The 24,791-nt window shown below is 52.0% G+C and overlaps 2 protein-coding genes across 12 annotated transcripts; one reads left to right on the forward strand and one right to left on the reverse strand.

Moving 5' to 3' along the window:
- The first annotated feature begins 2,557 nt into the window (after positions 1-2,557).
- On the forward strand, positions 2,558-10,459 carry TLCD3A (TLC domain containing 3A). The gene is made up of 5 exons (XM_064378157.1): positions 2,558-2,735; positions 3,060-3,143; positions 4,892-5,093; positions 8,368-8,463; positions 8,968-10,459. Exons 1-5 carry the CDS (start codon positions 2,614-2,616, stop codon positions 9,235-9,237), a joined length of 774 nt encoding a protein of 257 aa, XP_064234227.1. The 5' UTR covers positions 2,558-2,613; the 3' UTR covers positions 9,238-10,459.
- A 1,919-nt stretch (positions 10,460-12,378) lies between these two features.
- Positions 12,379-23,511, reverse strand: GEMIN4 (gem nuclear organelle associated protein 4). 11 transcript variants are annotated; one of them, XM_064378151.1, is made up of 3 exons: positions 23,361-23,511; positions 17,562-17,657; positions 12,379-15,732 (listed from the first exon to the last, which is right to left on the reverse strand). In XM_064378151.1, exons 2-3 carry the CDS (start codon positions 17,581-17,583, stop codon positions 12,566-12,568), a joined length of 3,189 nt encoding a protein of 1,062 aa, XP_064234221.1. In that variant the 5' UTR covers positions 17,584-17,657; positions 23,361-23,511; the 3' UTR covers positions 12,379-12,565. The 11 variants fall into 11 exon arrangements, with proteins under 11 accessions (XP_064234221.1, XP_064234222.1, XP_012317197.2 ...); XM_064378152.1 differs by lacking the exon at positions 23,361-23,511 and adding an exon at positions 17,746-19,024; XM_012461774.3 differs by lacking the exon at positions 17,562-17,657.
- Positions 23,512-24,791: the final 1,280 nt, after the last annotated feature.

Raw genomic sequence — 24,791 nt, forward strand, 5'->3', positions numbered from 1 at the left:
AAAAAAAAGAGAATGTACCAGGGCTAACTTGGGGTACAAAATGAAAAGACACAGTCCTTGTTTCAAAGACCTAACAGTCCAGTGGAGAAACATACATACAAATAAAAAAACCAACAGGCTCATTACTCAAAACGCAAAGGCAGATTTAGAAAATGAATTTTTCTAAATCATTACTGGAAGAGACAAAGAAGCCTTCTTAGAGAAGGAAACAGCTGATTCAAGACTTTTGAAGGATGAGCAGAAGTTTGCGTAAACCAGGCTCGGTGTTTTTTACTTGGCTTTATCATTTGCCCACAGAGGTTTGACCACTTGAGAAGCGAAGGTTCATGTTTATGCTTGTTAGCTTTATGGTGATTCAACCTAAACATTCTGGTGACTTCACTGAGCATGGTGTTGAAACTCATTTCACTTGCTATTTTCTATACATGAAACATCTGCTGTTTTGTCTTCAATTCATAAAGATGCCTTACGAGCTGTACAAACAGCTTCTTGTGTAGGGTAGATTGGTTCCCACCACTTAAAAGTGCAGCATACCCAGTGCCAAGTTGCTGGTCCCTTTAAGGAGGGAGGGCAGGGAGGACTCGTAATCACTTGTCACTCTGGAAACGCTGGTGCTGGAGGTGACTGTGATAATGCATAGGAGAGAAAGTGGAATACACAGAGTTGTTTTCCTGGGGAGAATGGGGAGTTCAGAGATAGCTGGTTTTGTCCACCAGCAAATGTGAAAATACAGAGAGCTTTGCATTTGTCAGAGACCTTGGTACCAAACTGAAGTGGCTTTCTCATTTCATGAAGTATGTTAGCAGTGAATTTGGGAGCTAGAGTAGAAATTCCAGGCTTTTCTTTAGGCCGTCTGCTACCTTGATGTTGGCTGAGTCCCTTTTCTTAACAACATATAGGAAGATGTTGGTGGCTACATTCATTCTAAAAGGTCACAACCAAATAACTAATACTTCTTTTCCTTAAAAGGAAAATTATCTTTTAAGCCTGAGAACCATTTTCAGACTCCATAATAAATGAATACAAAAACCAAAAGCTGTGCTCACTATACCAGTTCCTACATCAGTAACTGCCGTGTTAAAGTCATTTAACTGAAATCATCTGCCACTTTATAGAAGTCATAGAATCATAAGAATCTTAAGCTGGAAGAGCCTTAAAGGGCTAGTAATCCAGCCTCCCTCTCATTTCACAAGCCAGCAAATCATGGTCCAGAGAGCTGAGCCCGGCTATTCCGAAGTCCTCACATGGGATTCTGGTCAGCATTTTGCATCATGGTGCTCTGAAGAGACCCTTGCATTTGTAGTAACATAAATGAACTGTATTTCCCGCCCCCTACATTAGTTAGCTTAGGAAGATACAGACCAAAGCAAAACAAAGCTGCAGGTTCCTAAAGGAGAGAAGCCAGTGATACTGAAATTACTGTCCTCATCCAGGTGATTGGCACCTAGCGCAAATGAAATATATTCCAATTCATTCCCATTTAGGACGGCTGTCCCGATAACTTTTTTTTTTTTTTTTTTTTTTTTTTTTTGAGACAAGAGTCCTGCTCTGTCGCCCAGGCTGGAGTGCAGTGGTTCGATCTCGGCTCACTGCAACCTCCGCCTCCCAGATTCAAGCGATTCTCCTGCCTCAGCCTCCTGAGTAGCTGGGATTACAGGCACCCGCCACCACACCCAGCTAATTTTTGTATTTTTAGTAGAGACAGGATTTTGGCATGTTGGCCAGGATGGTCTCGAACTCCTGACCTCAGGTGATCCGCCTCCCAAAGTGCTGGGATAACAGGCCTGAGCCACTGCTTGTAAATAATGACACATTGTGAACAACAAAACAGTCACTAATCCTCTGGATGGTATCTCCCGACAGATCCAAAGCCAAGAGGCAGCTCCCCAGAAAGCCTGCGGCCTCCACTCCTGGTGCAGAGGGAGAGGGGCTGCTGGATGCCGTGGGGGGGGGGCGCGTCTCACGCTTTCTGAGGGTCCCCCCTGGAGCAGCCGCAGCAGCAGGCAGGAGGCCACGTCCTGACTCCCATCGGGAAGCACCAGGCTTGGTGGACGAGGCCGGCGGGGACAGAGCCACAGGCCTCCCTCCCTCCTTCCTTCCTTCCCCGCAGGGACATGGTGCGGCCGCGGGCTCGCCCACCCTGCGGGTCCCTACCTGGGTTTCTCGGCCCCGCGCCTCGCCTGCCCGCCCGAGGCCGGGAGCAGAGCAGGTCTGGGGGGCGGGCGCGGCGTGGGTGACGGAACAGAAGCCCGGGGACCCGGCCCTTCCCGCCTGCGCTCGGCCCCGTGGGTCCGGGAGGCGGCGTCGGTGGACTCGGAATCGCGCGCGCCGCGGCCCAGGCGAGAGCCTCCGCCCCCACCCGCCAGCCTGCCGGGGACGCCGCGGAGCCCTCGGGCGGGAGACGCCGGGAGACCCCGCCCCGCCCTATCGCGGCCACCGGGTCTGGTCACGCGCAGAGCCGCGCCGCCGCGGGATCGGGGCCAGCGCCGCGGGATCGGGGCCAGCGCCGGGGCGAGGGCGGCGGGTAGAAAGCGCGCGGCCGGGCCGGGGCGCGCCCAGCCCAGCCCAGCCACGCCGCGCGGCGCCAGCGAGGCGGCCGGACCCGCAGCCCTCATGCTGCCGACGCTGGCCGGGGGCACGCTCTTCTTCCCGGGCCTCTTCGCGCTCTGCTCCTGGGTGCTGCGCCGCTGGCGGCCCGAATGGACCTGCACGGACCGCGTGATGATCAGCACCAGGTACCCGGGCCGAGGCCGGCGCTGCCCCCGCCGTCCCCACCCACCGGCTGCGCAGGGCCCAGGGCGGAAAACGGGCGGCAGGAAGCCTGGGGGCCCCTCGGGGTCGCGGAGGCCCTAGCTTCCCGGAGACCCTCCGCGTCCGGACCTGGAGGGAGCGGGGCGGGCCGGGGCCGGGGCGGGCGGGGAGCGCCGGGGAGTCTCCGGAGCCCGCTCCCCGCGTCTGCCCGCAGCTGGGGCGGGCCGGGTGGGAGAGTCGGGCTCCGCGGTCCTCGGGACTGGACCGAGCGCGCGCGCTCTCTCCGTTTTCTTCCCCGCCCGCGCTAGGCTGGTGTCCTCGGTGCAGGCGGTGCTGGCCACCGGCTCGGGGATCGTCATCATTCTCTCCTGCAACGACGTGGTCACCGGCAGGTAACAGCCAGGCCCGAGGAGCGTGTTGGAAACGCGCATATTCCGTGGCTCGCAGCAGGCGCCGGCTCCTCTCAGCACAGGCTCTTAGATTCTAGCTGACTATGGGAAAAGCAGGCACCGCCATGAGCTCCTCTTCCTCTCGGAGTCTCTGAGCATCCCCAGCTTAGGAGAAAGTCCGAGGAAATGAGAAAGGACGACAGAGTCAGAGTCTGATTTCAGGTGGTGCGAACCGACAGTGTGGCCACGGACCCAGGTCCTTCGTGAGGCAGATGAGCGTGGAAATATTTAGAGCCGGGCGGGTGGCTGCTGGTTTCTTTTAGCTGGTGTCACCGGCTGCCCACTCTGGAGCATCACTGGCCCATATACGTCCAGTGTGGTTAGCAGAGCCCGGCGTGGAAAGGAACAAACGCTGCTCTTGGTTCCCCTTTAGCTTCGCTAAAAGGTGACTGAGAGGTTTCTAGTGCTTTCCCAACGCCGACTTGTGCGTCTGTGAGAGCTCAGTCCAGAGGCAGGTCAGGAAATGTGCATCTCTCTGCAGTTCCATGAAACAAATCATACATTAAGACCAGAGAGTCTGCTTTGCAGAGTATTTAGACCTGGGCAAAGGTGGTGCTTTTATTATTTTATTTTAAGCCTTTTTTCCCACACCTGTCTTGCTAGAATCACACGCACTTTCTCCCAAGTTGAAGAACCACAGTTGGATGTGCAGGAAAGTTGATCAGCCTTTCTAGACCCTCCTCTCCTGTGGGCTCTGCCCTGTCCTGCTTCTCACTTGTTGAGACCCAGCTGCCAGGGACCTGAGCAGGGCTTCTCTCTTTAGCCTGCAGTCTCACTTGGGATTGATCCTGCTGTCATGATTTTTGTGCTTTTCTTCTGCCTTTTTAAAAACATAACTGGCTATTGGTAATGAATGGTAGATGCTAAGAGAAGATAGACCAAGTGACCTTGATTTGTATACACCAAACGATAATATTTGCTTAGCTGGGTTCAATATTTCTTCTTCTTCTTTTTTTTTTTAAAGACAGGGTCTCACTATGTTGCCCAAAGCTGGTCTTGAACTCCAGGGCTCTCAAGTCATTTTTCTGCTCACCCTCTCAAAGTGCTGGTATTACAGGCATGAGCACCACACCCAGCACATTTTTAATTACTTTTTTTCCTGTAGAGACAGGGTCTCACTCTGTCACCTAGGATTACAGGCGTAAGCCACCGCGCCCAGCCAGCTCTAGAATTGTAAAGAAAATGGCCAGGGTTGCCTCCCAGAAAATCCCTAGAGTGGGGTTGCAAGCAGATGCAAGAGAAGACTCACAGGTTTAGGATTTAAGTTAGTAAACTTCTAACTGTGGAGCAACTGAGGAGTTAAACTGGAAATACTGGATTTGCAATTTGGGACACTTTCCAAATCAGTTTCTTGGTGGGGCTGTTGAATCATTTGCATATATATCTAATCAAAGTGAGTATGTATCACAAAATGCCAGAACATCTATTATAAATTAGTAGCTAAGTCAGGCAAATAGTGGCAGCAAGTTGCTTAAAACAGGCAAGGCTGAGTGATGCCTGCTTTTTCCTTTGACACTCATGCACTGGCCCTGGAACTTAGAGAAAGTTGTCTACTCCTGCATTTATCACTTTCGACATCTTTATTGTGAAGTATGTGGAATAAGAAGAGCTGATCAAGCACTGAGTTTGGCTCTGAGTCTTCACGATGGATATCCAGTCGTCTCACAGGCTGCGTGTATGCTTTCTTTCAGGCACTGGCTTGCCCGGGAATATGTGTGGTTTCTGATTCCATACATGATCTATGACTCCTACGCCATGTACCTCTGTGACTGGTACCGAGCCAGTGACCAGGACCGTGCACACTCCCTCACGCTTCGAAGCTTCCTCAGTCGAAACCGCCTCATGATCACACATCATGCAGTCATCCTCTTTGTTCTTGTACCAGTCGCACAGGTACGGCCTTCCGGGACAGCAGACCCGCAGCCTCAGTCACACCTTTTCTCCTGTTGAGCTGCGTGTCTGGGTGTCTTTTTTTTTTTTTTTTTTTTTTGAGATGGAGTCTTGCTCTGCTGCCCAGGTTGGAGTGCAATGGGGTGATCTCAGCTCACTGCAACCTACACCTCCCGGGTTTACACGATTCTCCTGCCTCAGCCTCCTGAGTAGCTGGGATTACAGGAGCCCACCACCATGCCTGGCTAATTTTTTCTATTTTTAGTAGAGATGGGGTTTCGCCATGTGTTGGCCAGGCTGGTCTCAAACTCCTGACCTCAAGTGATCCACCCGCCTTGGCCTCCCACAGTGCTGGGATTACAGGCGTGAGCCACTGCACCTGGCCTGAGCTGGATGTGTTGACTGTCCTTAGGACTCAGGGCTGCCCCTCATTTGTTTTCTGCTCATGGGCAGCCATTCTTGTGCCTGCTGCTCCAGCAGCCACCTCCCCCAGGGGAAAAGTGGAGGAACACCATCGCATCTGAAACATTCGTGATCCTCTTTACCAACATCAACATACTTTTTTTTTCTTTTTTGAGACAAGGTTTCACTCTGTCACCCAGGCTAGAGTGCAGCAGTGTGATCACAACTCACTGTAGCCTCGAACTAGTGGCCTCAAGTGATCCTCCTACCTCTGCCTCCCAGGTAGCTGGGAGCACGGGCACATGCCACCACAACCAGCTAATTCCTGTATTTTTTGTAAGGGTTTCTCCATGTTGCCCAGGCTGGTCTCAAACTCTTGAGCTCAAGTGATCCTCCTGCCTAGGCCTCCCAAAGTGCTGGGATTACAGGCATGAGCCACCAAGCCCGGCCCCAACATTCTTTTTAACAAACACGTAGCCCTCTGAGATTCCTTAGCATTTGTCAGAGGCTCTATCCTTAGTTCAGTATAAGATAAAAATGACATAAAATACAAATATAATACAAAACAACATAACGTGCCAGAAAGCACTGTGTGCATTTTTCTGACGTCACAAAAACACAGATTCTCAAAGCAAACAGCTTCCTAATTTCTCCCCAGATCAATTTCCCCATAAAAACCCACCTAACAAGGAAAAGAAATGGGAATGCTAAGGGGAAACCCCTAGTTCTTGAATGCCTGCTTGGGGAAGACTTGTGTTTTATTTTTAAAAATTATTTATTTATTTAGAGACAGAGTTTTGCTCTGTTGCCCAGGCTGGAGTGCAGTGGCATGATCTCGGCTCACTGCAACCTCTGCCTCCAGGGTTCAAGTGATTCTCCTACCTCAGCCTCCCGAGTAGCTGGGACTACAGGCACACACCACCATGCCCGGCTAATTTTTGTATTTTTAGTAGAGATGGGGTTTCACCATATTGGTCAGGCTGGTTTTGAACTCCTAACCTCAGGTGATCCACCCACCTCAGTCTCCCAGAGTGCTGGGATTACAGGTGTGAGCCACCGCACCCAGCCAGGCATGTGATTTAAAAGTTCATAGCTTGCTAAATATTAGAAACTATTAGCCTGATACTGTAGATGAAGAAACTGGGGCTCTAAGAGTTTTCTTACTATCTCACTGAGTGGTACTAAGTGGCAGAGCTGGCATTTTACTATGCTTACTGCTTTCTTGAAAAAGGAGGCCGGGCAAGGTGGCTCACACCTCTAATCCCAGTCAGAAGTTCAAGACCAGCTGGCCAACATGGTGAAACCCCATCTCTACTAAAAATATAAAAATTAGCCAGGCGTGTTGGTGCACAACTGTAGTCCCAGCTACTTGGGAAGCTGAGGCTGGAGAATAGTTTGAACCCAGGAGGTGGAGGTGGCAGTGAGCTGAGATCATGCCTTTGCACTCCAGCCTGGGCAACAAGAGCAAGACTCCATCTCAAAAAAAGAAAAAGAGGGTAGCGAGCATTCCATTCTTTTTTTTTTTTTTTTTTTGAGACGGAGTTTCGCTCTTGTTACCCAGGCTGGAGTGCAATGGCGCGATCTCGGCTCACTGCAACCTCCGCCTCCTGGGTTCAGGCAATTCTCCTGCCTCAGCCTCTTGAGTAGCTGGGATTACAGGCACACACCACCATGCCCAGCTAATTTTTTGTATTAGTAGAGACGGGGTTTCACCATTTTGACCAGGATGGTCTCGATCTCTTGACCTCGTGATCCCCCTGCCTCGGCCTCCCAAAGTGCTGGGATTACAGGCTTGAGCCACCGCGCCCGGCCATTCCATTCTTTCAGAAGCGTCTGGGACCTACCACCTAGGAACCAGAACTGCTAGGGTGCTTTGAGACCTTAACATCTAGCACAGGGCCCAGCACATACTCTGTTGAACTGAACAGGCTGAGTGCCTTGGCATGACTGACTAAGTTAGATCCACAGAAGTAGGCTGCAGAGTTCCTTTGGGCTGTCATCAAGATTCAGAGCTTGCCGTAGGTGCAGTCAGCCTGTCTGAATTTGCCTCTGGATCCTCCCGCTTGGGCCATCAAAGTGCAATTGCTGTGGAAGCAGCGGACAGTAACGGGGTCTACACTTACCTATGAATGCTTCCCTTCATGGTACCCTTTTCTTTCTTTTTTTTTTTTTTTGAGATGGAGTTTCGCTCTTGTTACCCAGGCTGGAGCGCAATGGCGCGATCTCGGCTCACCGCAACCTCTGCCTCCTGGGTTCAGGCAATTCTCCTGCCTCAGCCTCCTAAGTTGCTGGGATTACAGGCACACGTCACCATGCCCAGCTAATTTTTTGTATTTTTAGTAGAGACGGGGTTTCACCATGTTGACCAGGATGGTCTTGATCTCTTGACCTCGTGATCCACCCACCTCGGCCTCCCAAAGTGCTGGGATTACAGGCATGAGCCACCGTGCCCGGCCCCATGGGACCCTTTTCAATAGCCCCAGTGGGAACTTTCCTTCTGGTGGTTTCTTTTTTTTTTTTTTTTTTTTTTGAGACAGTCTCACTCCGTCACCAGGTGCCAGGCTGGAGTGGTGCAGTGGTGTGACCTCGGCTCACTGCAACCTCCACCTCCCGGGTTCAAGCAATTCTCCTGCCTCAGCCTCCTGAGTAGCTGGGACTACAGGCGCGTGCCACCACGCCCAGCTAATTTTTTTGTATTTTTAGTAGAGACGGGGTTTCACCATGTTGGCCAGGATGGTCTCAATCCCTTGACCTCGTGATCCACCCGCCTCAGCCTCCCAAAGTGCTGGGATTACAGGCGTGAGCCACCGCGCCCGGCCCCTTCTGGTGGTTTCTTAACCTCCACTTATTCCCCTTCTCGTTGTTTCATCTGCAGAGGCTCCGGGGGGACCTTGGGGACTTCTTTGTGGGCTGCATCTTCACGGCAGAACTGAGCACACCGTTCGTGTCGCTAGGCAGAGTTCTGATTCAGGCACGTATGAATGCAGTGGCAGGAACCGCACACGCAGGAGGGAGGGAGTGGATCTCACTTTTCCTTGGGAGATGGTGGGGTGTGGAGAAATCCCTGCTGCTAGAAGAGTCGGGTAGGAGATCTTTCCACAGACTTCAAGGTCAGCTGGTCCTCTGAGCCAGTGGGATGAAATTGTAGGTTTGATCTGAGTTTGATACAGTTCATTCTACTTTTTCCCTGGTCACATACTTTTCTCTAATCCACTGTTCCCGTCAGCTGCGTGGCCTAGGTGAAACTCAACATCACTACGGGGTAAAATGAGGTTATATGCATGTATCAATATGATAAGTGTTCAATAATGTCTTCGACAAATGTCAGAAAACTAGACATGTGTCAGGGAGTCTGGCAGCCCCGGTCTGGGTGAGCAGCTGCACCTGTGCAGCTTTTCTGCCGTGGGACTTGGCGCAGTCGCTCCCTGACACCCAGTCTCTTGGGGACCTTCCCTTTGTCCTTCCTCTTCTGCAGCTAAAGCAGCAGCACACCCTTCTGTACAAGGTGAACGGAATCCTCACACTGGCCACCTTCCTCTGCTGCCGGATCCTTCTCTTCCCCTTCATGTACTGGTCCTACGGCCACCAGCAGGGACTAAGCCTGCTACAAGTGCCCTTCCGCATTCCCTTCTTCTGCAACATGGCCAATGCCTTCCTCATCGCCCCTCAGATCTACTGGTTCTCTCTGCTGTGCAGGAAGGCACTCCGGCTCTTTGACACTCCCCAAGCCAAAAAGGATGGTTAAGCACTCCCAGGAGTCGGGCAGTAAGGGTGCAGCCTCACACCAGCTGCCTCCTCCGCTCAGTATTCCATAGACCAAACTGTGCCCTGGATGGCCTCAGACTTTTGGGTATTGATAAGCAGATAGATTTGAGTTTTTCTAAAGAATATTCATATTACCTCCTTCTAACCTGCCCCAATTGCAAAAGCACTTTTGTAGTAACACCTACTGGGTCCTGCCAGACCATGGGCAGCAAAGTGGCTTTCATGCAAGCCCAAGGATCCTTCTTTGGGTCTTATCTCTAGAGCTCTGGGAGGTGGAAGCATGGGGTGTGCTCGGCAGACCAGGGTGATAAGTGTCTGGGCATGGGCCTGTCCCTATATCGGCGGCTACCCACCTTTCCAACCACTCAGGGCAGTACCCATGGTTCTGGGCCAGCAGAAGCAAGTGGTGACTTCTTGTGACACTGGCCTGGGAAAATCATTGTGGGTAGGTAGTTTTTGTTTACTATATAACCCTTTGGTTCTTTGCCTCATCCTCTCATCCATGGGTCAACATTGAATTCTCACATCTTCTGACTTCCAATCAGAAGTCTCACTGGTGGGGCTGGGGTTGTGCAGGCCAGAGGCAGGAATGGAAACCTGAGTAGGTAGTGTGGCTGAGTCAGCACAACCTTTGCAGGCTGACTTGGTAAGACCAGTGTCAACCTTGTGAGCTTACTGCAGTCAGTCACAAACGCCATTCTTTTTAACACGTCCCTTCGTGCCCAGCTTTCCCCATATCCACATGCAGAAGACGCGCTCATAAAAACTACAGGGGCAATGTGAAATGATGGCTTTGGTAGCCATTTACTGGGTAACCCCACTCCATGACACTGTCCTTTTCATGTGATGTGGAAACCAATTTCTGTACTCCAAACCGTGAAATGTCTCATCTAGACTGCAAAGTACTTAGCCTCCTGATGAGCCAGAGCTTGGGGTGCAGAGCCCGTTCCTGTGTTGCGTGTCCTGCCATTTAGCCACAGAAGGCTGCAGAGCAAGGGGGCAGCCAGCCTGGCCAGAGGCCGTCTTGTGGACCGACACCTGTACCTCCTTCTGCAAACGGGATTTTCTGGTGCCAACACTAATCATTCCTTATCGACTAGGATGAGTTTGAGACTGTGCTCAAGTGTAGTGTAAAACGTGGATTTTTAAAGTGCCTTTTAATTCATTGTCTGTGAACTTGTAAAGGACTGAATGATGTCTCATTTTGACTGTTTAGTTTTTAATGGGTGCCATTTAAGAAACAAAGTGCTATTAATTTTTTTAACTTTTTTTTTTTTTTAACTGTCTTTTTTTAACTATCAGTGTATCTTTGAAAGTCACCCTTCTGGTGATTAAATTGCACTAACATTCCCAACTTACTCTCATTTGTGAAGTACATCAGTACGTTTCCTTTAAGAATCATCTTGTGACCCCCCCCACCCCCACCACCGACTGGCTGCTGTGTGCTATAGTTCCATGTTGATGTCCATGTTACTAGCAGAGGGGTTTGGTGCGTGTGAATGCTTTCAGCCTCCAGAGAGGTCCAGCTCACACGTCACTCAAACCTATCGCTGTGGTTCCCAGAGTTCAAGTGTAGTGGTCACATGTAACTGGAGGCCCTTTCTTCTGTTTTCCTAAGTGAATCCTGTTAGGAACTGCGAGAGTCAAAGCCTGGTTACTGGTCAAGGAGCCAAGCCTACTTTAGTTGGGGGAGAGAACCTGAGTAATGCCCCATTTTGAAGGAAGTTGTGTGGATGGAGATAGTGATGGGACATAATCTTTCCCCGCTTCATCTCAAAATAAACACGTCCCCAGCCCATTCTCAGTTTCCTAATACCCGAGACACCTTAAACTCATTTTTTCTTTATGTAGGGACAGGCATCTCTGTTGCCCAGGCTGGTCTCAAAGTCCTGGCCTGAACTGATCCTCCTGTCTCAGCCGCCAAAAACACTGGGATTATTACAGGTGTGAGCCACCACCGTGTCTAGCCCTCTCTCTCTCTCTCTCTCTCTCTCTCTCTCTCTCTCTCTCTCTCTCTCTCTCTCTCTCTCTCTCTCTATATATATATATATATATATATATATATATATTTTGAGATGGGGTCTCACTCTGTCACCCAGGCTGGAGTGCAGTGGTGTGATCTCAGTTCACTGCAGCCTCAACCTCCCAGGATCAAGTGATCCTGCTGCCTTAGCCTCCTAAATAGCTGGGACTACAGGTGTGTGTCACCACACCCAGCTAATTTTTGCATTTTTTTTTGTAGAGATAGGGCCTCCATATGTTGTCCGAGCTGGTCTCAAGTGATCCTCCTGCCTCTTATTGTCCCAGCTACTCAGGAGGCTGAGGGAGGAGGATCACTTGAGTCCACGGGTTCAAGGCCAGCCTGGGCAACAAAGACTGTAAGCAGTCCTCAATTCTGAGGGGGACCTATTTTCCTGAGGTCATTAACCTAGCCCCTTGCCAATCAGTCAATCCTCTCATTTTAGAATTGTGCAGGCCTCTCGGGCACAGCAATCTCATGGCCAGAGGCAGAACCAGGGCTGGAGTAGATACTTTTCCAAGCTGCTGTCCTTTCCAAGGTACCTCATGAAAAAAACATTAAAATACAAAATAACTTTTGAAGGGGGTTGCACATACCCTGTCATGCTTTTTCAACTCAGATAGTTTTAACTTTGGGCTTATTTGCCAAAATCTAGGATGGAAAAGTCCAGTTATGGCCGGGCGTGGTGGCTCACGCCTGTAATCCCAGCACTTTGGGAGGCTGAGGTGGGCAGATCACGAGGTCAAGAGATCGAGACCATCCTGGCCAACATGGTGAAACCCTGTCTCTACTAAAAAAATACAAAAATTAGCTGGTCGTGGTGGCACGCTCCTGTAGTCCCAGCTACTCAGGAGGCTGAGGCAAGAGAATTGCTTGAACCCAGGAGGCGGAGGTTGCGGTGAGCCGAGATTGCGTCACTGCACTCCACTCCAGCCTGGCACCTGGCAACAGAGCAAGACTCTGTCTCAAAAAAAAAAAAAGAAAGAAAGTCCAGTTATGAACATGTTCCTCTGGGCTGAACTGAATCTTGAAGACACTAAACTCAATTTCAGAGCATACGTAATCAATCTTGGGTTATTGCTGTGGCAGACTTAGACAAAGTGAGATGTAAAAGGGAATGTTTATTATAGTTTGTACATTATAAATACCTAAGAAACGATTTTCTTTACACCATTATTGCCATGATTTCCTGTGGACAGTTTCACGCAGCTGTAAAGTCCGTGCTGCACGGGTCTCGTCCCTATGGACCCGCCATGTTGAGCCCCAGCTTTTCTGCTATGGGCCAAGGTCAGAAGCTGCTGATCTTCTGCAGCAGGGTCTGGCGCCGCCCCTCGGGGCTGATGTTCTCAGCAATGGACTTCAGGAAGCGCTGCTCATTCACCTTCTGGAGCAAGGAGCTGACAGAAGGGTTAGCCTTGCTCAGAGTCTCATAGCAGGTGAGAGTTTCCAAGGCTAAAACATACAGTGGCTCACAGACCTCCTGGTGGAGCATGGCCATGATGTGCAGAGCGTGACAGAACACCTGGGTGTAGACAAACAGGGCTTCCTGGGTCAGGTCCTGTTCTTGTCCCTGTGCCCAAGGGCCAACTGAGTGTATCAGCCTGACTGAGTCCAGAAGGCTGGTCAGACTGCCACATAGGAGTCTGACCACGTGGTTCCAGCCTTCCAGAGGAAGCCAATTTTGACAACTCTGGCTACAGAGAAACTGGAAAGTCCTCAGAAAGAGTACAGAGAGCTGGAGCTCCTGGGCAAAGGGCTTCAGGTTGAGCAGAGGAACAAATTGAATATACTCCAGACTATACGGGACATGGAGCAGCTGTTTCTCCAGCAGCCTCCTGGTCAACTGGTGAAGGTGCTGCCACTCCTGAGGGCTGCACCAAGGCATGACTTGCACCAGGGCCACCAGAAAGCCTTTGCTGAACAACCTGACCTCCTCAGGACTACCCACGTCGACCACCAAGAGAGACAGCATCCTCTCCGAGAGGCTGCTGGAGACGCAGCAGCACTCCATCCAGGCCAGGAGCCCTGTGCCTAGCCCATACCCTGGGTGGGCCTGGGAGGTCCACTCATCCTCAGAAAGCTTACAGATCTCAAAAAGTGTGGCTGGCACCTCACACTTGAAGTGTCCCTCAAAGAAGGTCTTCAGTCTCAGGCCCACAGTCCAGTCGAGCTGTTCTAACTTGTGGTGGAGCCAGGACAGGGACTTGATCCAGGCATCCGGGGAGAAGGTCTCGGCATTGGCTAATACGATCTCACACAGGAGCTCCAGGATATGGGCCGCCAGATCCTTCCTCTCCAAAGACAAATGCCGCTTTTCCTTGGGGAGCTGCCAGTACTTGCTGAAGCTGTCCAGGAGCTGGCACAAGCTGAAGATGAGTGGGAATGGGGAGCAGGCCTGGAGCCAGTATTCCTCCAGGCATGCATTTGCTTCTAGAGTCTGGAGGAAGATCTTCAGACTGAGGTCCACCTCTTCAATATCTAACATCAAGAACAACAGGACAAATTCCTTCAGCACCTCATCTGGCTCAAGCAGAGCAGCCACTGGAATCCCCTGGGGCTTCACGGGATTCATCAGGCAGTTCAGGAGCTCCAAAAACTGCTTTTCCTCCTTGGGTGTAGAGAACTTCGCCCAGACAGTTTCTTTGAGGCATGACACCATGAAAGTGGCAGATGAATTTGGACACTGCTCTTCCACGAACCGAAGGGCAGGGAAGGCGGTGAGAATCTGGGCCAGGAACTTGTGGGTGCCAAGATTGACCACAGCCAGGCTGCAGATTTTCTTCACTGTGGCTTCCGGGTGCACTATCATCAGGCGGGCCACGGAGGCCACAGCTTTTGCCAAGCCCTGCTCGGAGGCACTCTGAGTGAGCTGGTTTAAGGTTGTATTGAGGTCTTCTGGAAAACTCTCCACATAGGCCAGCAACTTTTCAGACAGGCCCTTTTTCCCATAGGAGTGCAGGATACCTGCGAGGACTTTGTTTTTGTCTGGCAGGGAGAGGTCTGCGTAACATTCCAGGACTGAGTGGAGAACTTGCCGGATCTGAGGCTTGGGGACAGCTCTGTCAGTGGTGCTGACATCTAGCACTGTTTCCAGCAGCCTCAACACCAAGTCTGGCTCCCTGAAGAGAGCCCTGTTACTCACCAGGCAGGCTACCCACTCGTCTGAGAAAGCCCACTTCTTCTCAGAAGCAAAAATGTAGCACATTTCCATGTGATGGTTCATCTTCTGTTGGATGATGGCCATGGCAATGGAAGCCATGATGTCCTGGGAGCCCCTGTTCTTCAGCACCCTGCTGGTTTTCCTCAGGAAGTCCCTGACACACTCTGCCAGCTCAGAGGCCACCTGCCTCTCCTCCTCGGGCAGGCTGGTGCGGTTCAGGTAGAGCGCCAGGTTCTGGCTGAAGGAAGTAAGACTGTTGCACAGCCGGTAGCTGTCATAGCTTGTGCCCTGGCTGCTGCAGAGCATGGCTTGCAGCTCCTCCCCCCACTCCCCCAGCAGGGCGCGCATCAATTCCAGGCCCTCAAAAATCGTCTCACTGGGGAGTTTGGCCAGTGAGGTCAGGCTGACATCCCGTTCTGCCTCCTTCACCTTCTCCACCAGCGCCTGTTGGTGGTATGGGTTCTGGGTGTCTGAGTTCCACACAGAGATCACTGTGGCCAGTTTGTCCAGATATACGGTTGCAGACACCTCTTGGGGGTCGTCCTCAGTCAGTGCAAACACGCTCAGCATGTCGGCTAGGTTGGCCAGTGCACAGCACTTCCTCCCTGGGCCCAGGATCCGACTCTGGATCTGCATCAGCCCATGGAGCAACATGGCCAACAGGGGCATGGTGGGGCACACGTCTGGCTCTGACCTCAGCCTCTTGGGAGGATGGGGGAACTCATCTAAGACAGGCAAGTACTTATGGGCCATTGCGCTGAACTGGGAGAGCAGGGGGTCCTGCAGATTACCCCGGTGCTTCATCATTTCCCACCAGACATCCAGGAAGAAGGCCACGTCCTCGGAGGACGTGTCAACGCTCACGTGCTCCAAAAAGCGCTTGAGTTCTGCACAACAGACAGTGACGGGCAGGGCCATCAGGAGCTGGATAAAGAGTCCAGAAGCTTCTAGGGACTTGAGCAGCTCAAAGAGGACGGTGTGATTGAGGATGGGGATCATGTTGCCCACTGAGAAGAACACATCTTCCTGCCACCGAGTGTCTGTGTCGGAAGAGGTCACAGGCTGGGGCTGCAGAACCTTGGCCCAGATGATGATCAGAGCTTTCTTCTTCCAGGCAAAGGGCTGGGAATGCGCTGCAGCCGAGGAGATCTCCCGCAAGGCCTCCACGATGGGCCGCCCAACGTGCTCCCAGTCAGACTTGGTCAGTTCTGTCAGAGCTTTGGGGTGGAACAGCTGCTCAGCCATCAGGAAGCCTCCATGCAGAATAGTCATTTCCTCACAGATGTTCAAGGGTCCTGCACAGAGAAGCCAAGTAAGACAGTAAAGTGCGAATGTCTCAAGACGGTTACTGCAGTTAGGAGACTGTCAGGGTTAGAGACGACGAGGGTTTTAGACATCCACGAAGGAGAGAAGAAGGGATGGCCACCAGAGCCACTGCAGGGCTGGAGGCAGGACTTAGTCGAGGAATTCAGAATGACTTCCAAGCTCTCTAGCCCGGGAACTGGGAGGACCCCGGGTGGCGTCACATACAGGGAAGGAGGTTTGAGAAGAGACAAGCTCGATTTTGGCTATCAAGGCACAGGTGTCCTCCAGCAGTGGAAATGCCCGGTGCAAGTTGAGGAGAAAAGCCAGCTGGGAAATGTGATTCTGGATTTTGGCTATCAAGGAGCAGATGTCCTCCAGCAGCTGCAATGCCGGGTGGAAGTTCAGGAGGGAAGTCAGGTGGGAAATGTGACTCTGAGAGGCATCTGCCCAGAAGGGGATCACTGGAACCAAGAGAGAATGAGATCCCTCAGGAAAAGTAAAAAGAACAAGCTGGGCTGCTGAGGGCAAACTCAGCAAAGGATGGGCCAGAGGAGGATGTGGGGAGAGAGGTTCAGAAATAGAGAGCACAAGGACAATACAAACGACAGGAGCCACTGAGCATGTACCACAGGACATGACAGCTGAGTTTCTCATGACAGATGAAGCGGGGGAGAGCCACAATCGCACAGCCACAGGCCAATGGGCAGAGCAGCAATTACACAACCACAGGCTAATGGGCAGAGCAGCAATCACACAATCACAGGGTAATGGGCACAGCAGCAATCACACAGCCACAGGGTAATGGGCACAGCCACAATCACACAGCCACAGAGTAACGGCACAGCAGCAATCACAAAGCCACAGGGTAACGGGCACAGCAGCAATCACACAGACACAGGGTAATGGGCACCACCACAATCACACAGCCACAGGGTAATGGGCACAGCAGCAATCACACATCCACAATCACACAGCCACAATCACACAGCCACAGGGTAACGGGCACAGCAGCAATCACACAGCCACAATCACACAGCCACAGGGTAATGGGCACAGCCACAATCACACAGCCACAGGGTAACGGGCACAGCAGCAATCACACAGCCACAATCACACAGCCACAGGGTAATGGGCACAGCCACAATCACATAGACACAGGGTAATGGGCACAGCAGCAATCACACAGCTACAGGGTAATGGGCACAGCCACAATCACGCAGTCACAGAGTAACAGCACAGCCACAATCACACAGCCACAGAGTAATGGCACAGCAGCAATCACACAGCCGCAGGGTAATAGGCACAGCCACAGGGTAATGGGCACAGAAGCAATCACATAGCCACAATCACACAGCCACAGGGTAATGGGCACAGCCACAATCACACAGCCACAGGGTAATGGGCACAGCCACAATCATGCAGCCACAGAGTAACGGCACAGCCACAATCACACAGCCTCAGAGTAATGGCACAGCAGCAATCACATAGGCACAGGGTAATGGGCACAGCCACAATCACACAGCCATAGGTTAATGGGCACAGCCACAATCACACAGCCACAGATAACGGCACAGCAGCAATCACACAGCCACAGGGTAATGGGCACAGCAGCAATCACACAGCCACAGGGTGATGGACACAGCGACAATCACACAGCCACAGGGTAATGGGCATAGTAGCCATCACACAGCCACAGGGTAATGGGCACAGAAGCTACCACACAGCCACAGGGTAATGGACAATGAAGCAATCACACAGCCACAGGTAATGGGCACAGAAGCAATCAGACAAGCCCTGCCTTCACCCTTCATAACCTTGCCTTGCGAACAGGCTTCAAACATTCTTCTATCTTTCAGGGAAACAGTCCACCCCACAGCTCCTTCTAGTCAAAGACAAGCTACTCAAGGCCCTGGCTCTGTGGGAGAAACCAGGGAGTAGATACAGAAAATACTTCATTAGATTAAGTCCTTCCTTCAGAGAATTAATAATTGACACAGACTTACCATGAAAGGCATCTTGGGATGTTTAATCAGACATGGGTTTGATTCCTAGATCAGTCATTTAAAAGTAATGTGATTCTGTCCAGGTGCAGTGGCTAGCACTTGTAATCCCAGCTACTTGGGGGGCCAAGGCAGGTGGATCCCTGAGGTCACGAGTTCAAAACTAGCTAAGGTAACATAGTGAGACCCCCTCCCCACACCTCCAAAAAAAGGGGAGTGGGTAAGGGATGTGATGGTGGTCAGACTGCTTCTCCAAGCCTTCCTTCTGCAGCTGTGGGGTAATACAGACTTCCTGTTATGACTCTGAGGATCATGTGATGTGTACCAGTCAAGCCCCTGGTAGTTGGTTGGTACTGCTATCTCCTGACCCCATCTCCTGGGGACGCTGTGATGGAAAAATGAGATACAGCTACACTAAGAATCAGGTAACAGAGCCTGATCAGGGCTCAGTCAATGTTGGTTTCCCCAAACCTTCTCATGGTTGGCCAGGATCAGAATCCTGTCACTGTTCTTTGCCTGCCCCAGCTCAGAAACATCAAAGGACATAGGTTTTTATCAGGTATGTTTCCTTCGGCCCAGGAAGTAAAATGAGGATACAAACACTGCTCACTATTCCTTATTTCTGCATCCTCTCCCTTTCCCAGGATGGAGACACTGCTCACTATTCCTCACCCCCCACCCCGAGTCCTCTCCCTTTCCCAGGATGGAGAGACTGCTCACTATTCCTCACTCCCGAGTCCTCTCCCTTTCCCAGGATGGAGAGACTGCTCACTATTCCTCACTCCCGAGTCCTCTCCCTTTCCCAGGATGGAGACACTGCTCACTATTCCTCACTTCTCAGTCCTCTCCCTTTCCCAGGACCAAGAAATGCTTCTTCTTCCTCAGTCTCTCATGCCCCTGAAAGCTCACAGTCCCCATTTTACAGGCCAGACACCAGCAGAGATAACTCGGATTCCAAGAGACGAAGGACTGTGTTGCCCTTGCCACCATGTATGGGAGCAGCCGCAGGCCCAGCGCTGAGCACTCCCATGTAACCCATGTGCGGAGGAAATCCATCTCAGCTCGCAGTGGCTGAGGCCGCGGCTGCTGAGGGATCTCGCTGTGGTTACGGCCCTTCTGTCTCAGGAGGCTCTCCCAGACCCCAAAATACGGCCCCTCCTGGCGCTGCAAATGTAATTTTACTGCATTATCAGCTTCGTCGGGCCGATGCCTGGCCGTCCACGCGCGCCTTCCAGGCGCAGGCAGTCCGCGGCATTTGCAGCAGTAGCACCTGGGCAATGACGGCTGGAAAACCCGCCGGCGCTCGGTCAGGAACGGTGCCCAGCGGGAGCCAGAGCCAAGAGCTAGGGCTACCGGGTGGTTTCGCGCACACCGCGCCAGCCCCGCGCCGGGTCACATGCGAGACCTCCCGCATCACGACCACCTTGACAACACTGTTCCCGCTCAGCGCCGGAACACGGAGCTGCAGAAACGCTTTGGCCAGGGTGCCCGGCCGCCATTCCGCTCCCGAGAGCTGAGGCCGGGGCCGGGGCCGGGGCCGGGCCCTCCCGGTCCTGCTGCCGACAGTGTCAAGGCGCCGCGGCCCCAGCTCCCTGGACACCCTCCCGACGGCTCCGCGTTCTGGGCCTGGCCCCGACCACCCCCGGTTCCGACGCGCGCAGCCTCCCCGGCAGCCCCGCGTGAAGAGTCGCGCAGCCCTCGGCGGGGCAGATGCACCGTCCTCCTCCCGTTCCGCCAAGAACAAGCCAGACGAGATGAGACACGCGCCCTTCAGGAGCGCGGCCGTCCGGGCGCTGAGGGAGCCGCGCTTCCACAGCACGTGCGCCGACCCCGAGCGCTCCACCCTCACTCCGCTGCGCGACTCCCCGAGGCCGGGCCCGGACCCCCTCGCCAAGGCCACCCAGGACCCCAGACCCGCCCCGACGCGGAGGACGTTCCGCCTGGGCCCATCAGCGCGCGCTGCGGAAGAAGACGCGCCAGGGAGCACCGCCCTGCTGACGCGTAGCGGGACGCAGCCCGGGGCAGGGAGCGCGGCACCCACCTAGGTCCATGGCGGCAACGCCGGCGGCTGCGCGGGGCCGGCTCTCCCTCTCCTCAGAGAACGCGGGTGCGGCGCGGGACGCATGGCACAATGGGCGGCGCAGGCGCCACGGCGGCCGCGCTCAGGCCCCGCCCACAGCCTCCCGCGCACGCGCAGTCCTCACGAAGTCGCGCGCAGAGCCACAACACCGCCTCCTCACAGAGGCCGCCCGTCCGCGGTTAGGTACCGGGCGTCGCTCCCGGGCCCGTCCGCACCGGCCCCGCCTCCGGTTCTCAGCGGGTCCAGCTCGAGACCTGGCCCCGCATTCACCCTCATCCGGTGACCCCGAGCGCGCCCCGCACACTGTCCGCCCCTACCCAGCGCCTCCCCCGGGTCGTCCTCCACCCAGCGCGGCCGCACCACGCGCACTCTTTCCGCGCGCCGTTGCCGAGCCGCCCCTTGGGACGGCCGCGTTCGGGACTGGAGGCGCTTATCATGGCTGTTCCTCCCCAGAAACACCGTGGACAGACCCAGACACTGGCCCCTGGGCCTACAGTCGCCGGTGGAGAAAACACAGACTCCGCGTGTTCTTCCACGCGCCGCCCGTCCCCTGCCCCCGAGATGGAGGCCTGACGCCGGCCTTTCTACCTCCCTGCCTCCGGCTTCCACCACCGGGATCGCCCGGAAAGGCCCGGCCGCCTCCCGCCCCATGTGCCAAGTGGAGTTCGAGCTGGCGCGCGCCGCCCTCAAGCAGCTGAAGGGCCCCATGAGCGACCAGGACAACCTGCTGCTCTACCGCTGATACAAGCAGGCCACCCGGGGCGACTGCCACCTCCCCGCCCCTCCCGCCTCCGACCTGAAGGCCAAGGCCAAGTGGGAGGCGTGGACCGCGAACTAAGGGATGTCCAGGATGGACGCCATGAGGGCCTACGTGGCCAAAGTGGAGGAGCTGACCAGAAAGGAGGCCGGCTGAGGGCTCCTCGGAATGGAGTGGCTCCCTAGACCTCAACGGCCGAAATGGAGAGTAGCCGGGTTAGCCGAAACACCAGTCAATCACTGACACTGCACTAGAGTGACCGACTGCTGTGGAAAGGAAATTCGGTGACTGGGTGCGGGGGAGGCGTCCAAATACACAGACCGCGAAACTGTGTGGTTTTGGGTGGAGTTCCCAGCCTTCCTATTACTAGAGCGTATTGAGGGGATGGTGTGCCGTGGAAATACCCACGATCTGAGGTCGGGGAGACCCTTCTCCACTCAATGGCCTCTGGGGAGGCTGAGGCCCAGCCCCTTACCTCTTCAAGGGTGATTGACGAACACCCCAGCACTACAGAGGGGAAAGGGACTCTGTCCTAAATACCGAAGCCCCCACTGGAACACAGGGCCTAGGAAGTGCATGTTCTAGGGAGACCACGCTTTACCCGACGATAATGTGGTGAGACAACTGAGACTTCAGAACACAGCAGCTGAGAAACAACAGAGCCGATGGTGTCAAAATCCCAGGCCCAGAAAGGCTCACGGAAGGCCTCGCAACCGAAGTGTTCCCGGGACTATTCTGTACTTAACCCTGGTTTCTGCTTAGGGGATGTCTGTGGGATTTCCTGCAAGAGCACAACACACCCTTTGACCTATGCAAGTGCCAGTATCTGGGCCCACTTCTGTTCATGATCACGGAGGCCTCAATCACAGCCACCGCGCCTAGTGGCTGGAGTATGGAGTACTAAATGGTACCCAGAGAAGCAGGTCTACAGTGGCGGGGGATTGCCTGGGACTTCTTCCTTCATAAAAGCTGTTTTCATAGGTCACGACATCAGGTCAGCTCTAGTTCTTGCTAGGACCAACAAGAGAAGCAACCACCACCAAGACTTCAGAGGACAAAGGAAACCAAACCTCACTGTGCGTCTTCAACATCTGTTCACATAGTCGCAAGAAGTTGCTGTAGACAAAGTACATTACTTAGGAATGAAGCCCACCCAGGACGTCACAGCGACTAAAGAACTATTTCCGGTAACTGTGGGGCGAGACCCACACTGTAGAAAGCAGTGCTGCTCTCTTTTTTGGTGAATGTTATCAAGAAATTCTGATACACTTAGGATCATGATTCACGTTAAATGTAAATTAATAGTAAAAATAATACATCTTGGCTGGGTGCAGTGGCTCATGCCTGTAATCCCAGCACTTTGGGAGGCTGAGGCGGGCGGATCACCTGAGGTCGGGAGTTCCAGACCAGCCTGACCAACATGGAGAAACCCCATTTCTATTAAAAATACAAAATTAGCCAGGCATGGTGGCATATGCCTATAATCCCAGCTACTTGGGAGGCTGAGGCAGGAGAATCTCTTGAACCAGAAGGCGGAGGTTGCGAGAAGCCGAGATTGGCCAGCCTGGGCAACAAGAGTGAAACTCTATCTCAAAATAATAATAATAATAATACATCTTGCCCCAAAATATGGTGACAAGCAGCTGTCTCTATAGCCAGACCACTCTGTAAATCACTGAACCTAGAAAGTAAGTATGTGCCACAGTTAGGACAGCAGAAGGTAACAGTAAGATAAAGTTTTAAAAGAGAGAATAAAGATTTATCTATTTGTATTTGCTTAAGGAGGGGTTCCCCATAGGACGCAGGGGGAACAGGATTGATGGGGATGGGGTATACTGTGAAAGGAAAATCTATCTCAGGATCAAATTCACTAAGCCAAAGGGAAAAGTTAAGCTTGGAACCTGAGTCATGGAACCTGCAAAAAACTTTTCCTTTTGTTCCTAAACAGATAAGCTACCAGACAGAAGGCCACATATCTCCCCAGGTGGTCTCCCTCACCTGACAAGGTAAATTAACAGCTTATCTTCATAGTTAAGGGACAAAGACAACACCAGAAATGATCCCTCACCAGCCCTCAGACAAATGTAGATGTACTGAGCTGAATGCATAACTCCTTTCACTGTAACATGTAGATTTGGTGAGTGCTAAATGTAGATGTACTGAGCTGACTGCATAACTGACTCTTCCTCTGCCTGCTCCTTGCACACTGTAACATGTAGATTTGGTGGGTGCTAAATGTAGATTTACGGAGATGAATGCATAACTGACTGTTCCTCTGTCCACTTTCATTGTAACATGTAGATTTGGTGAGTGCTAAATGCAGATTTGCTGGGCTGAAGATAACTGACTGTTCCTCTACCCTCTCCTTTCACTGTGACATGTAGATTTGGTAAGCGCTAATCAAAGTCTCACAAGAATGTAACCACTAATCTCCCTACTACGCTCCTTTATTTTTCCTTCCCCTCTTCCCTCCCTTCCTGCTCTTTCCCTTTTAAATACTGAAGCCCTAAAATCCTCTGGAAAAAGTGCTGGCCACAGATCTGTGGTTGTGTTTACTTCTCAGGGACATCCTCAACCTTGGCAAAATACACCTCTATATGGGTGAGGCTTGTCTCAATACCTTTTTATATTGTTTTGATTTTTGAACCATGTGACTCTTACTTTATATAAAGAGGGAGAGGCAAGGGTACTTCTTTATTGATTATTAAAGTCAGAGTAAATTTCCTACTGATTTCCCCTAAGGTAGGGGGAGAACTCTTAGAACAAACGGAAATTTCTCACCTCTTACCCTGAATGTCAGTGGACAAGCTGGAGGTCTCCTGAAAACTCTGGCTGCTGAATCGCAGCGGCGCTGAGTGGCAGGTCATGTGAAGGAGCACTGAGTGTCGCTGGGTTTGTTAATTCCAGTAACGTCACACGGACATGAACTTCAGGCAGTAACATGTGTTACTTAGTCATTCAGTACTTCTATAAACCACTTATTTGACTACAACAAACCTCAAGGCCCACATTCAGCCGTTCTAAATCTTTCTGGAGATTCAACTCAAGCCACCCTTGCCTCTACAAAAAATCAAAAAATTAGCTGGGTGTTGTGGTATACGTGGTTGCGGTCCCAGCTACTTAGAAGGCTGGGGTGGGAGGATCTCTTGAGCCCGGGAGGTCAAGGCTGCAGAGAGCCATGATGGTGCCACTGCACTCCACCCTGGGTGGTAGAGCAGTGTCTCAAAAATGAAACACCAGCGTGGGCAAAGCTATCTTTTTTATACCCTCATTTTCTAATGGATCATACCATCCCCTAGACATGGGAAAGTAATAATTTTAGTTTAGTTTTTGCAGATCTAATGGGCATCTAAATCATAACTTTTAAGAATTACTGTTTTCTGGTTTAAAATTACTTGGCTGAACTGTGCAAAAGCAAGCTTCTGGATTCCTTGATAAAAAGCCTAAGTTGGACACTAGAGGGCTTTAGGATGAGTAAAATGTTAAAACACTCAACAAAGCAAGATGTGACAGGCAATGAGATAAATAAAAGGAGGCCGATCTCCTAAAGCCAAAATGTCCCGAGGAGACCAACAGCATTACCTTTCACCCTGCACAGTGCCCACTGTCAGGCATGGTTGAATAGTTAGGAGCAAAACATTCTGATAATGCTAAAATACAAGATAAACAGATAAAACGGAAACTAGTGTGTTACTTAGTCATTCAGTACTTCTATAAACCACTTATTTTACTACAACAAACCTCAAGGCCCACATTATAGCAGCCCAATACACTGGGAAAAAGTTTCTTTTCACAAGGACAATATTACCAGAGATGAACATTAAAAATGACTTAATAATCTCATAGGAAATTGGAAAATCAACACATTCTAAAGAGAAGCAGAAGTTTATCTGATTACTTAAAGTTCATGTAATTCCCCATGTATATAAAAAAAAGAACCAATTACCTAGAGGAGGGACATATATAACTTGGTTTGCTTTGAAACTCACGATTGCTTCCCTAGGATACAGAATTTAAGTTGAACGAAAAGTTGTAGAGCTGAATGAGAATTTCTTTCTCTCAGTGAAGGTATATAATATCACCCCTATAAGAATATAAGCTGAAACACAACCAAAATTTCCATGCCCCACCCTGCCAGTAAGGGAGGACAGCAGAGGTTATGATTTACAAGTAATTCTTTATATGTTCTTTTGGAACCAGGATCCTCTGAGT

Source organism: Aotus nancymaae, unplaced genomic scaffold, assembly GCF_030222135.1.
Source record: "Aotus nancymaae isolate 86718 unplaced genomic scaffold, 86718_ANA_hifiasm-v0.15.2.pri h1tg000018l, whole genome shotgun sequence".
In the NCBI taxonomy this organism is placed as follows: Eukaryota; Metazoa; Chordata; class Mammalia; order Primates; family Aotidae; genus Aotus; species Aotus nancymaae.

Bases quoted from the DNA above. Each gene is read 5' to 3' on its own strand.
- TLCD3A (XM_064378157.1), top strand. From the start codon at position 2,614: ATGCTGCCGACGCTGGCCGGGGGCACGCTCTTCTTCCCGGGCCTCTTC. The intron at 5,094-8,367 runs GTACGGCCTTCC...TTTCATCTGCAG, and splicing joins TTCTTGTACCAGTCGCACAG to AGGCTCCGGGGGGACCTTGG. The intron at 8,464-8,967 runs GCACGTATGAAT...CCTCTTCTGCAG, and splicing joins TAGGCAGAGTTCTGATTCAG to CTAAAGCAGCAGCACACCCT.
- GEMIN4 (XM_064378151.1), bottom strand. From the start codon at position 17,583: ATGTTTGAAGCCTGTTCGCAAG. The intron at 15,733-17,561 runs GCAAGGTTATGA...TTCTCTGTGCAG, and splicing joins GTTTGAAGCCTGTTCGCAAG to GACCCTTGAACATCTGTGAG.